Below are 12760 nucleotides of genomic sequence, written 5' to 3'. Positions count from 1 at the left end.
GACCTAAATCTTTTCCCCATTTAACATTTATTGTTTACTATTAACAAGCACCATGCCTTCTGCTTGTCTCGTTTAATCCTCACAATGATCCACCAACCCAATGAGGGTTAATTACTGTCCCATTTTACAGTCGAGGAAACAGCACAGGTAGTCACTGTCCCTCAAAATGATGTACAAATAAAACAGAGTGAGTTCTAGGTTAAAACCACCCAAACCCAAAAATTTACATCTCAAACCACCTTATTATAACCTGTAAATTCTGACTTTTCAGAAAGTGTCTAAAATCAAACAAAAAGTGCCCCCTACTTCATTATCCCATATCTTCCTCATGACCGCTTTCATGCCCTCCACATCTGTCAGGTGCTTTCTATTCCAATTTGATTTATACTTCTCATTCCACTTTCTTCTTCATATCGTGATTTCCTTCTCACACACCCTGGCAGAACACCCTGCTGCCCTGTACTCACGCCTTCACTTACCTTTGTTGGAATGTCCCCCTCTAAGATATCCTGGACTTCCTCTGGGGCTGTGGGCAACTGGACAGTTAACTGGAATGTTCCTATTCCTGGCCATAGCAACTCATGGTTCTTAGTCTCCAGAACTCTTTGCCGAACTGAAACGAAAGAAAGAAAGAAACTGTCAAGCAATCTTTATTCACCAAATTACTCCATGATTTCCACAGGGTTTCATCATTTTCAATCAATGGCTTGCTCAGTTTCCCAGGCAAGTCCTTACATGGTGAAAAGATAAAAAGTTTAGCAAGCAGACATGCGTTTCAATCCCATCTTTACCCTTATTATTATTATTTTTTAACACTTGGGCATGTTCCTTAACAAGTCTTATTTGCAAAGCCTCTGTCTTCTTGTCTATTAGTAAATAATTAATGAACACTGTCTTATATAGTTGTTATATCGATTAAATTGACAAACATTATAATGGACTTAGTACAGTACATAATGCTCAGTAGGTACTAAGAAAGGTAACAATATTTATTCTACAAGTGAAGAGAAATAATCAAAGCATGTCTCATGATGAACAGTGAAGACTGGGTGCTGGGACAAGGCATGGTGAAAGCTGTGTTTCAGGGGCTTAGCTGTGTTTCTGGGTGGCTCAGTCAAGTGTCTGCCTTCGGCTCAGGTCATGATCCCAGGATCATGGGATCAAGCCCCAGATCGGGGTCCCTGCTCCATAGGAAGCCTGCTTCTCTCTCTCCTGCTCCCCCTGCTTGTGTTCCCTCTCTCGCTGTGTCTCTCTCTGTCAAATAAATGAATAAAATCTTAAAAAAAAAAAAAAAAAAGCTGAATTTTAGGAAGGTGATCTGAGTGACCATAAGCACAATGGCTAGGAACCTAGTGAAAAAGGTATTTTGTTCAGTTCTTTAACCTAGGATGGTAAGAGCCTGACATCCAATAATCAATGGAGTAGAAAAGAAGGGATGGGAGAGATTTAAAAAAAAAAAATTAGCATAGCAGGCAGCTGAGTTATAGTGAAAAAACTGAACAGTGAACATAAGAGTCCAAACACTGGGATTTGAATTCCAACTCTGCCAAAAACTAGATGAGTGACATTGAGAAACTACCTTAACTACTTGAGCTAGTTTCCTTCCTTAAACAGTGTCTGTGAATGAGTTTTGTAACACCCACAGGGGCTATGCAAACATAAATTTGTAATTACAAGCAGGAGCAACCAGAGAGAGAAAAAGAAAATCAGTATCCCAGGCCATGGAAAAGCGGTGGTGAGTAAGTTTAGAGGAGGAGGCGTGGTCAACACAGTCAGAGGGTGTGAAGAGTTCAGGGCTAAGGAGAACCTTTCAGAGTGCCCAGCTGCTCCCAGATGTGGCTCTGACGTGAATGTTGGGCTCCATGCTGCATTCTGGTGCAGATGGTCTGAGAGGTGGAGGAGATACGGAATCTTCCCTAAGAAGGGGTTGGAAGAGCTTTCCCACCTCACTCATCCATGAAAGGGTAGGAAAAGTGAGGCCTTCACCGGATGCTAACTTAGAAACAGGTCCCAGAAACAGTATGAGAAGGAATACCAGACTCTACTTTCACTCTTCCCGAGATAGCAGATGTTTTCACACAGACTCCTGAGGGGCTGGCCTAAGCTAGTGGGAGGACTGAGGACTGGATAAGACCCCTAAGGCCTGAGAACCAGCCAAGTTTTGTAAGCCAACTGGTCTAGAGTCATGGGCTGCTGTGATGCATTCCTTTTATAATCCCCCTAGACTTTGGGAGAGTCTTATCCAGGCACCTAACGCAAAAGCCTGTTCTGAGATCGTGCACAATCATGCAGGGCACCAGGATTTCGAGAGAGCAGACGGTAGGAATAGGGGTAAGTGACCCGCAACCAAGACAAGGTGAATCTGGAAGGAAAAAGCTGAAACTCTGACATCCAGCCACCCCTCCCCATGTGGACAGTCTCCCTTCCGCACCAACCTCAGGCCACTGACATTCAACTTTACCTAAAGAGGAGATGGATTCCCTGACCCCAAAGAGACGGACAATCAACAGAAGCCAAGTTATGACCCGAAAGGAGGATAAAAGCACACATCTAAAACAGGGCTTAACATCTTCTAAGTCAATGTACACTGGACTTCGAAGAAATTGAGTGAACTATTTAAGAGAAAGATACAGCTTCCAAATACTTCCGCTTGCCATACACTAATTTCTTTTCTTTTTTTCTTTTTTTAAGATTTTATTTATTTTTTGAGAAGGAGAGAGAGCATGAGCAGTGGAAGGGCAGAGGAAGAGAGAGAGAAGCAGGCTCCCTGTTGAGCAGAGAGCCCATCTGGGGCTCAATCCCAGGACCCCAGGATCACGCCCTGAGCCGAAGGCAGACGCTTAACCGATGGAGCCACCCAGGCGGCCCAGCTATACACTTATTTCTACACAGCAGTGCTGCTGGGCTCATTCTGACTACATGAATCATATGAAGAACGCACTACACGGTGGCTCACCTGGTAAAGCCACTTCCTCGTGGGAGGGGGTGGGAGGAGGGAATCCCTGCGAAAGAACCAGTGCAGGAGGACCAGGATCACTGTTAGCAAATTTCTGACCACATTGTGCCAGGGCAATAGCTTCTCTGGTAGGAAACTGAAACTGAATAGGCACTTCCTGCTACCCACCCTCCCCCCACCCCCAGGGCCCTTGTCCATAAAAGGTTTTGAGTCATCCTAAGTCTGAGTCATCTGTGCTGGGGGTACCATAAAAGAGGTCGCTGGAGCAGCCTGGGGATGGAGGTAGGGGGAGATGGGCTGGGCGATGAGAGGAAGGAACAACCATTTCTGCGTTCAGGGCTAGGACAGAAGGACGTCATCGACACAAAAGTGTATTTTGCGCTGCTGGTATTTTTATGCTGTTTGTATTTTCTATTGATTATTTCCCTTTTCTTTTTCACTCAGTGTTGGCAACAAACAACCGGGCTTCCCAAACTTTAGCACACCAGAGTCACCGGGGTGCTGGTTAAACGCATGGATTCCCACTCACCCGCACCCAGGGTTCCGAAATCTCTGAGAGGCTGCTGGGACTGGGTCTGATTAGTCTGTTGTGAGTCAGATACAGAGGTCTGTGCCCCCAATTTGAGAACTCCGGGGAGGATAATGGGATTCTAAAGAGGAAGTACATGTCCCTAAGGGCCAGGCCTGTAGGATGTTGACAGTTGGCAATCAAAGTGGTAAAACTCTTTGAAGAAAATGAAATCCAGGGGAAATGGCTGACATTGCACAGCAGCCCTTCTGAGCATTCCTCAGTGAAATCAGTCCTTGGAAAACTTGGTACTTTGTTTTCCTAAGGGCTCTGAGCCTAGTAGATCTCCTGTCCCCAACTGGCCTCCCCTTCAACACACTTAGCTGTGGGCCCTTCTCCTCCCTGGGTTTCATTCTTTCCTTTCTGGATCTCTGCCTAGAGCATTCCAGTTTCTCTCAGGTTAGCCGCATTGCCTCTCCTCTAGCTCAAACGCTTCTCTAAATCCAGCGGATTTAGATCAGGGGTTGTCCACATCCTTTCCTATGAAATTCCAAAGGAAAAAGGACATCCTCTGGGAACAGCAGCTCACAGGCCTCTCACTACAGATCTGGTGGTGCCTGGACGCAGCAGATAGTAATTGGGTGGGTACTTATCTAACCCTCTCCTAACAGCAAGGAGGGTGGGGAACTCAGCAGCTCAACCGCCTGTAAGGCGGGGCTCAAAACTCCCAACCCACATCGACTCAGAATGTCACCTCTGCCCCCAGTGCGAGACCCACCCTGAACCGAGGGAAGAGGTACCAGCGCATCCCCAACAAAGATTCTGGGTGTTCATCAACAGCACACAGCCCTCCAATAACTTTCTATTTACACCCAATGTGCTTTTAGGCAGCAATTTTGCACTTCCAAGTGACTCCAGAAACATGAGGAATCTTAGGACCTGTGGGAAAATCCTCATTAACTCCTCATGTTCCTTAACACCTTTTGTCCCCCACCAAAAAAATAACTGAAGGAAAGGGGGCCTCTCCCTCTCCCTACCTCTCCGTCCCTCTCTCTCAGAGCATTGACCTCAGTTACCAAATCCAGAATAGTACACGAACACGTATCTTCCAGCCCCACGCTGATTTTCATTGCTCAAGGACTCAACTGTCCTCACCTAGAACACTGCATGAATCTCCTAAAAGTTGTGATTTCCAGGGTCTCTCCCAACAGAAGTCAAGGTACTTATTTTCAACCAGATTTATCTCCCTAAGGTGTACTTGGACATGTCTCTCCTCTGCCTGTCCGGGGGAGGCGGGAAAGTTCATAGTCCTCATGGTGTCATTCAAGGCCCTCTACCATCTCAACCCAACTTTTTCTTAGCGTTAACTTCCTCCCCAGCACTTCACAAGAAGGAGGTTTAATAACAGAATGCCCAAGATTTAGTCCCCCGCCCCTCTTGGCCTTTTGAAATTTCCCAGGCCCCCGTTGGCAGATCTTGCTTGTACACGGAGATTAGCAAAGTCATCACTCAACCGAAACCTCCCTGAGGGCGCCCTGCGTGTTGCTGAAGATGCCCTGTGCTCTCCTGGCCCCAACACCTGTTCAGGAGGAGTCCTCCCGCATATCCCGCCCCGTCAGCAACCCAATTGGCCCTCAGGAGTCAGTTGAGATGTGACTCTCCCTGGAAACTTCCTCTTCCCTTACAACTGTGAGAGAGAACTTTTGGAGTTCTAGAACAGCTGCTTTAATTGAATGAAAAACAACTGCGGTGGAACAACTCCGCCACTAAGGCTCTATCTAGGCAGGCAGCCTTGTAAAAGCAGGTGAGGCAAGCAGCCTATCAGCTCCCTTCCGTCCGCCGCGGGGGTCAGCGTCAGAACCCACTTGCGCGGTTCTGCCGCCACCTCCCGGCAGCACCTGGGAGTGCTTCTCGCCCCTCGCGCGCGCTCCGTCCCGCTTGCAGCCCCGCGCCTGCCTCCCCTGAGGCAGCAGGAGGCCGGCGGATTCCAAGTTACCCTGCGGGAAGACCCTGGTTGCCCCTCTCACCCCCACCCTTGCACCCCTCACCGGCGTCTAGATGGAAGAACGCCAGGAAGCGGGTCGCGGTGCCCGGCTCCTGGCGGACCTCACACTCCCCGCCTCCGGATCTCCTCGCGCTCTGGAAGTACATCTGCAACTTGGTGCTCAAATTCTTCGGGGGGTCGGGGCCCCAGGACCCTTCGACCCGCAGGGGGAAGGAGCCGGGCGCCGCCATCCTCAGCTCCGCTCCCCTGCCCCCGCTGCTCGACCCGCCCCACTGAGTGCGGCAAACTTTGTCCCTTTAAGTTTCGGTTTCACTTTCCTAGAAAACTCCTCCCCTGGCATTAGTTTCTGCCAGCAGCTGTAAAATAGCTGTGCCGGCATCGAACTAGTCACCCCGCACCCCCACCCCGCAGTTCCTCACCTTCAGCTGTGGCCCACGGCAACTGGTCTTGCGCCATTTGTGTATTTGGGTCCCTAAGCTCGGGCACCGCGTTGCCCCTCATCCCCCAAGTGACAGCTGAGATCAGCGTATTTGACCGCGCACAACACCTGCTGCAAACACAAAGACAACTTCGCTTTTGCCGCAGGCCAACGTTTTACAAGAAAATAAAATGGCTTGGCAAACTGTGATTCTTTACAATGTAGAAAGAAGTCCCCAAGTAATGATCAGAATTGTATCTGGCTTTTTTTTTCTTTTGCATTTTGTTCCTGATCTATTACTATTATACGTCCAAAAATATGGGGCGGGGGGAAATTCACAGTTCTTTATGGAACATTTACTAGGTTCCCTGCGCCTGGGATGGATTCAACAAACAGTTTCTGCCCTCATTGAGCTCACAACGCTGTGGGGACACGGTGGAGTAAGTGCTCTTGGCGGGAATATACAGGTGGTCCTGGAACAAATCAGGAGGGGCTCGGGTGTGCGAGCTCAGGGAGAATTTATGGGGAGGTGACATGTAACCTGAACGCTAGAGATGATGGGGATGTTGGCGCTAAAAGTAAAAGTCAGGTATTTACTAGCAAAATGGGTTTCTTTGGGACTAGCAGAAAACTGCAATTTCGGACAAGTAGAAAACTACTGTAAAAAATATATTTATCAGTTAGTCCAACAAAGCTGAGAGCAAGCAGGAGGAAGTTGGAAGGGGTTGTTTTCATCGCAAGTCTATTGGAGAAAACTGAGAGTTCTGGGTGATGGCAGTTTCTCATTGGCTGAGTCTAGGGAAATTGAGCTCCTTCTCTTTGGGCTTGTCGCTGATGACACTCTCCTCCCGAGGATTCTTCTGTTGGGGTCCATAATAGTCTAATCTTCCTGTGATTGACATGGAGGGGTATGGTATGAGCGCTCTCCCTTCTGGCCTCCCGGTTCCATTTAGTGAGGTTTCCCTTTATTAATTTAGAGGATAATCTTGGAGGGCTGAGAAGAGGGGAGCGGTTTCCATAATGTAACTGTCTGGTACAGAATCACTCTTGTTGCTGTGTAGTAGCTAGAGCAGAAGAGGGAGATCAGCCATGTGGCTACTGTGGTGTCCCCAGTGGCTGAGACCAGAGGAGAACCTTCTGAGAATGAGTGAGATTCTAAATCAGTACTGAAGGCAGAGCTGCAGGACTTGCTGAAAGATGTGGACAGGGAGCAAAGATGCTCAAGCAAGCCTCCATGGTTATCCATGGACGTTCGGAGCCACTGGCTTGGTAACAGTGGCATCCACCAGACGGGAGAACCGAGATGTGGCCAGAAACGTGAGAGAGGCTAGGAATGTATGTGTCTTTGACCTGTCATAAAGAGTGTTTCAAGTGGGAAGGAGCGGTTTTCATTCAAACACTACCAATACATCATGTGAGAGAAGGTGTCTCGGACTGCGAACACGCAAGCACTGTCTTCCCGTGGGGAGGGAGGAGAAGGACCTGGCAGTGGACGGAGGTCTGGAAGGAAGGAAAGGAAGTGGAGGCAGGCAAGCATAGACAGCTCTTTCCAGAAGAGTGACTGTGAAGGGGCAGAAGGAGTTGGGCAGCAGTGTATGGGATTATAGGATCAGGGAGCTGTTGTTTCTGTTTTCTGGCTTTTAAGATATTTTTAGGATGTAAGAGTCTGAGGCATGTTTGAATACTGGTGGGACAAAGTCAAGGGCAGAGGAAAGGTGCAGGCTGTGGGAGAAGGTGGGAGGGCTTTCTGAAGGCATGAACCGTGGGGCGGGAACAGCTATCCCACTGCCCTGGAAATGAGGCGGAGATGGAGAGCAGAAGCAGGTGATTTTGAATGAACGCTGTTGGGAAGTTATGGGACTTCTCTCTGACGGCTTCTGTTTGCTCTGTGAAGGAGGTGATGAGGTCTCAGACACAGCCTAAATTAGAGCTGCTTTCCTTGCAGGACTGGACCTTACATGTCATCTTCTAAGAGAACCAAAGCCAGGCCAATGAGAGGTTACTGTCTGGGCTTTACTCCTGCTTGGTAATACTGCGGAATGCAGGTATTTCCCCCTGACGCCAGCTTTCTACCTGCAGGTGGCACGTATCATCCAGCCCAAATCACCCTGGACCCCAGTAGGGTAGGCAGGGAGAACACGGAAGGGCCAGCCACAGCTCTCAGCCATGCAGTGGCCCTTGGCCCCAGGGAGTCTCATCCCAAGCCACAGCTAATATCAGCACTCTCCTTTCCCCAGAGTTTGAGATTCCAGAACTGAGCAGTTTATCTTTTTCCTCGCATTATCCTTTTCCAAGAAATAGAGGGAAACGGAAATCATTTATTTATAGTGGAAGTTTTATCTGGCCATTTCTGGATTTCTTTCAAGAATTTATTTAATTATCAGCAATGTCTGAGAGCTCCTCAGCCTGTTCTTCAACCCTGTGGGGACTGGGAAGGAGTTACCAGGGGTTAAGGATGGCAGGTCTTGAAAACCAAGCAAAGAAAGTTCTAGAAAAAGCAAATTGCTTGTCATCAGCCCCTGAAGTACTTGAATACTTGTCTTTTCCCCTAAATGGTTTTGTCCCCACCCACTTGCTGAACCTGTATCCTACCCCCCTCCCACTGTGTGCTTATTCTCTCCCAATTCTCCATCTGTAATGGGTGTCTGCTTCCTGAACCCCTTTTCCTTCCAGCGAAGCAAATGTCCACTCAGGGCCTGGGAAATGGTCGTGTCCACCTGTGAAAGACAAAATGAAATGGTGTCATTTATGTCAGGAACTGGATGGCCATTAAGGAAGTGGGCCTTATGCACATTCTCACCCGATGGAACCGTGAACTTCTAACTGAGCCATACAGCAAACCCTCCAAGGACTCTGCATTAACACCTATAACTTCCTACATAACTGACTGCTGCTCAGAGAGGACCTTAGCAACCAGTTATGTTTAGCGAAGATTAGTTTTTTGCCACCAACACCAACCAAAATTCTTTGTAAACAACATATACAACCCTTCACATTTTGTCTTTAAAACCCCCAGAGCTTCGCTCCCTAGGGAGACAATATTTGGGTTGCTGCCCAAAACCGTGTACCTGGAATTTGAAATTCTAAGACCCGAAATAATTGCTTTTGTTTTCATTCTGTCCTGCCTCCTTCCCTGGTCAACACCCCCACATAACCACAGCTGATCTTGATATAACAACTCCCAACTGCATTTTTGGGCTGAACTTCCCTTTCTCTACTTCTTCTAAATTTCTCTGTTCAGCTTCTCTACAAACTTCTATAACCCAGCATCAGGCTGCTTTCAACTTCTCTACAAACCAGATTTCTCCCATTTGAAGGGGAGTTTTTTGTTTTTGTTTTTGTTTTTTGGGGGAGGGGAGGGAAGGGTAGCTTTCCCATTTGTCTTGAATCCTTTAATTCTGAGGACCTCATGCCTACCTTTCCACTTTGCTCTGGAACTCCTGGCCCAGTCCCCTAAAATAGGATGTGACTTCAGAAGTAAGGCAAACCACCCTCAGTGGTAGTACTCCGCTACCACTCCAAGTTCAGTTCTCTGGTGGAGTCGCCTGATGGACACACCCCATTTCTGGCCTTCTTCCCTGTGTTCAGGTCCCTTTCAGGAGATTCGTGTTCTTCCTTTTTTTTTTTTTTTAAGATTTTATTTATTTATTTGACATAGACACAGCGAGAGAGGGAACACAAGCAGGGGGAGTGGGAGAGGGAGAAGCAAGCTCTCCGCTGAGCAGGTAGCCCAGGGAACCTGATGCGGGACTGGATCCCAGGACGCTGACATCATGACCTGAGCCAAAGGCAGATGCCTAATGACTGAGCCACCCAGGTGCCCCATGGAGCTGTATGTTCTCCAAGCTTCCACGGGGTAAGTCTCTAATACCTTCACTCCTCCCGCCAGCATAGGAATCCTTCATGATCCATTTTCCCAAACAGGAGTCATTTAGACTCACTAATATTATCATTGGGTAGGAAGTGGAGGGAGGATTCTGCAGAAGAGTCCAGAGTAGTCTAGATCTTTCCAAGTTTGGGAGAGGTAAAGAATAAAACAAAGCAACAGTCCTTCCTGGCCACTGAATCAGACACACATGCCTGTGTCTCAAGACAGGCATTAACGCTCAGAGAAGTACAATCTAGTTCGTATTTACAAAGAAGAACATACAATCTTTTACTCCCATATCATACCACACATGATCACCACGAGTGACGCGCTTTAAATATTGAGCAATCAGCTCTCTGGAGAAAAAAAGTTGCATATATGTTTTTGTTTATTATACGGTTTCTGGATATAAAGGTTTATAGCACAAAATTTGCAAATAATGAAATACACAATACTTTTTATTATAAATTTCAAAGAACCAACTGATCCTCACAGAATGTTTCAAAGATTTTTGTCCAACTCATATTTGTAGCCAAACTATGGTTGCAATCATGAATGAGTGTAATTCTTACATAAATGCTAGTTATTTACATTAAGTGGGATGAAAATAAAACAATGAAGACATATGTCAGAGCTCCTCTGATTGTCACTGACGTGAGCTCCTTCTTTGCTGAATTGGATAATGGTTTTCAAATGCTGGAAGAATACTTCTTCATTTGTGTTCTTTAAAATGTAATGGCTGCAGACACGACACATTTAAATTTAATCTGCCTTATTAAGATATTCTCCACTGGTTTCTGAAGTCTAGACAATTAACAAAGCAATAAATCAAGCCCTGATGCACAGTGTTTATCAATTCCATGGTGTAAATATCCCCATGATGGCTGACTTGTGTTCCCGATGGGACATCTCTGAATGCGGAATTGAGCAGAGATGAACAGTAACACCATTGTATAGTCCTTCACCATATGGATACAATAGACAGAAAGAACTCGGGTATAGACAAAAATAAAACGTAATAAAATAATTAGGAAGTGATGAATTTTCAGTATTTATTATTTTAAACAAATATAATCTATTTTTTTTAAAGATTTTATTTATTTATTTGACAGACAGAGATCACAAGCAGGCAGAGAGGCAGGCAGAGAGAGAGGAGGAAGCAGGCTCCCTGCTGAGCAGAGAGCATGATGTGGGGCTTGATCCCAGGACCTTGGGATCATGACCTGAGCCAAAGGCAGAGGCTTAACCCACTGAGCCACCCAGGCGCCCCCAAAAATATAATTTGTTTTTAAGGTTGACCTTTGAACAACATGGATTTCAACTGTGTGGGTCTACTTAGACATGAATTTTTTGGATATTGTAAATGTACTTTCTCTTACGATTTTCTTAACACCTTTTCTCTAGCTTACTACTGTAAGAATACATTATATAACACATCTAATATACAAAATGTATGTTAATCAACTGTTTATGTTATCCATAAGCAGGCTATTAGTTAAGTTTTTCTTTTTAAAGATTTTATTTATTATTTATTTGACAGACAGAGATCACAAGTAGGCAGAGAGGCAGGCAGAGAGAGAGAGAGAGGGGAGGAAGCAGGCTCCCTGCTGAGCAGAGAGCCCAATGCGGGGCTCGATCCCAGGACCCTGGGATCATGACCTGAGCTGAAGGCAGAGGCTTTAACCCACTGAGCCACCCAGGCGCCCCTATTAGTTAAGTTTTTGGGAATCAGAAGTTATATGTGGATTTTTTTTTTTAAGATTTTATTTATTTATTTGTCAGAGAGAGAGCACACAAGCAGAGGGAGAAGCAGATTCCCTGCTGAGCAAGGAGCCCAGACTTGATCCCAGGACACTGGGGTCATGACCTGAGCCACCCAGGTGTCCCATACATGGATTTTTGACAAAAGATCAAAGAGTGGTTGGCACCTCTAATCCCTGTATTGTTCAAGGGTCAACTGTAATTCTGAATAATGGTGGTTAATAACTCTTCACAAACTTCTGAAAATTTAGCAAACTGTTGTGGTGAGCCAGTATGAGCTGTTTCTGGCACAAGACTGTCCTCTCCTCTCAACAGAGGCATCATTAAAAAATAGAGCAGTCAGGATATTCTTCCCATTCTGTCCCCTCAACCCAGCGCCAAACACACACCTCAGTACAATTGTTATGCTGATAGTCCTACAAAAAGTCAAATAGATTTTAAAGCTGATTGCTTCCCTTCATTCCTACAGCCAATTAATCACCCACAAAAACTTTCATTAATCTACTCATTACTTTTGAAAAATTGCCTCTGGAAGAAATAAAAGCAATAACTGAAATCACAAAACAGTGACAAATGTAGTAAAAAAAATTAAGGTGAAACAATTAATACAACAAACTTTAAGAAAATTAATATCACTTCCATTTTACTGTGAGGAGACTGAGGCACAGAAAGGTTGAATATATGCCCCAAATTCACAGCTAGTCAATGGTGGAGCTGGGATACGAACCCAGACTAAAGACGGGATGCTATACCTGCATAGGGATTTTCTGCTGAGATCCCTTCTTCAGGATAACAAACCCATTGTCCAGCTGCTGGCGATGCTGGCTGCCCACAGCTCACAGTGGTATCCCTCACTGGCCTTGCCCTTCCTCATCTCTCCCACCTGGAGTTTCCTCTTGTCAGAGACTATTTCTGTCTCCTACATCTAAGTCCAGTTCTAGCCCCAGGCTGAGCTAACCACAGCATCTGTGTGATCTCAGTAACAAAGCAGAAGGAGTGAGGGTGTGGGGAAACTGGGTCTCTCATATGTCCATTTCTCCTTGTAATTTTGCCACTTTTTGCTTATCTTCCTTTGCTTTTGCTTAATTTAAGGCTGTATAGGTTCAAGGTGTTTATATCACTCAAGTGAATTGTTCCTTTTCTTCATGGTGTGCCTCTCATCTTTATTGATTTTCATTGTTTGAAAGTCCATTTTGTCTTATACTGATACTGCTATTACTATGTTAACCGGGTTAGACCTTGCA

General features: G+C 46.1%; 1 protein-coding gene across 1 annotated transcript in view; it reads right to left on the bottom strand.

Moving 5' to 3' along the window:
- PARP14 (poly(ADP-ribose) polymerase family member 14) overlaps positions 1–5732 on the bottom strand; it is a 56437-nt gene extending 50705 nt beyond the window's left edge. The window contains exons 1-2 of the mRNA XM_046002318.1: positions 5513–5732; positions 480–613 (exon numbers count right to left, since the gene is read on the bottom strand). Of these exons, the coding sequence (XP_045858274.1) occupies positions 480–613; positions 5513–5699 (321 nt within the window). The 5' untranslated portion in view covers positions 5700–5732. The remainder of the gene's footprint in view (positions 1–479; positions 614–5512) is intronic.
- Between the last annotated feature and the right edge of the window lie 7028 nt (positions 5733–12760).

Source organism: Meles meles, chromosome 4, assembly GCF_922984935.1.
Source record: "Meles meles chromosome 4, mMelMel3.1 paternal haplotype, whole genome shotgun sequence".
In the NCBI taxonomy this organism is placed as follows: domain Eukaryota; kingdom Metazoa; phylum Chordata; class Mammalia; order Carnivora; family Mustelidae; genus Meles; species Meles meles.
This window is presented reverse-complemented; position numbering and strand designations above follow the sequence as displayed.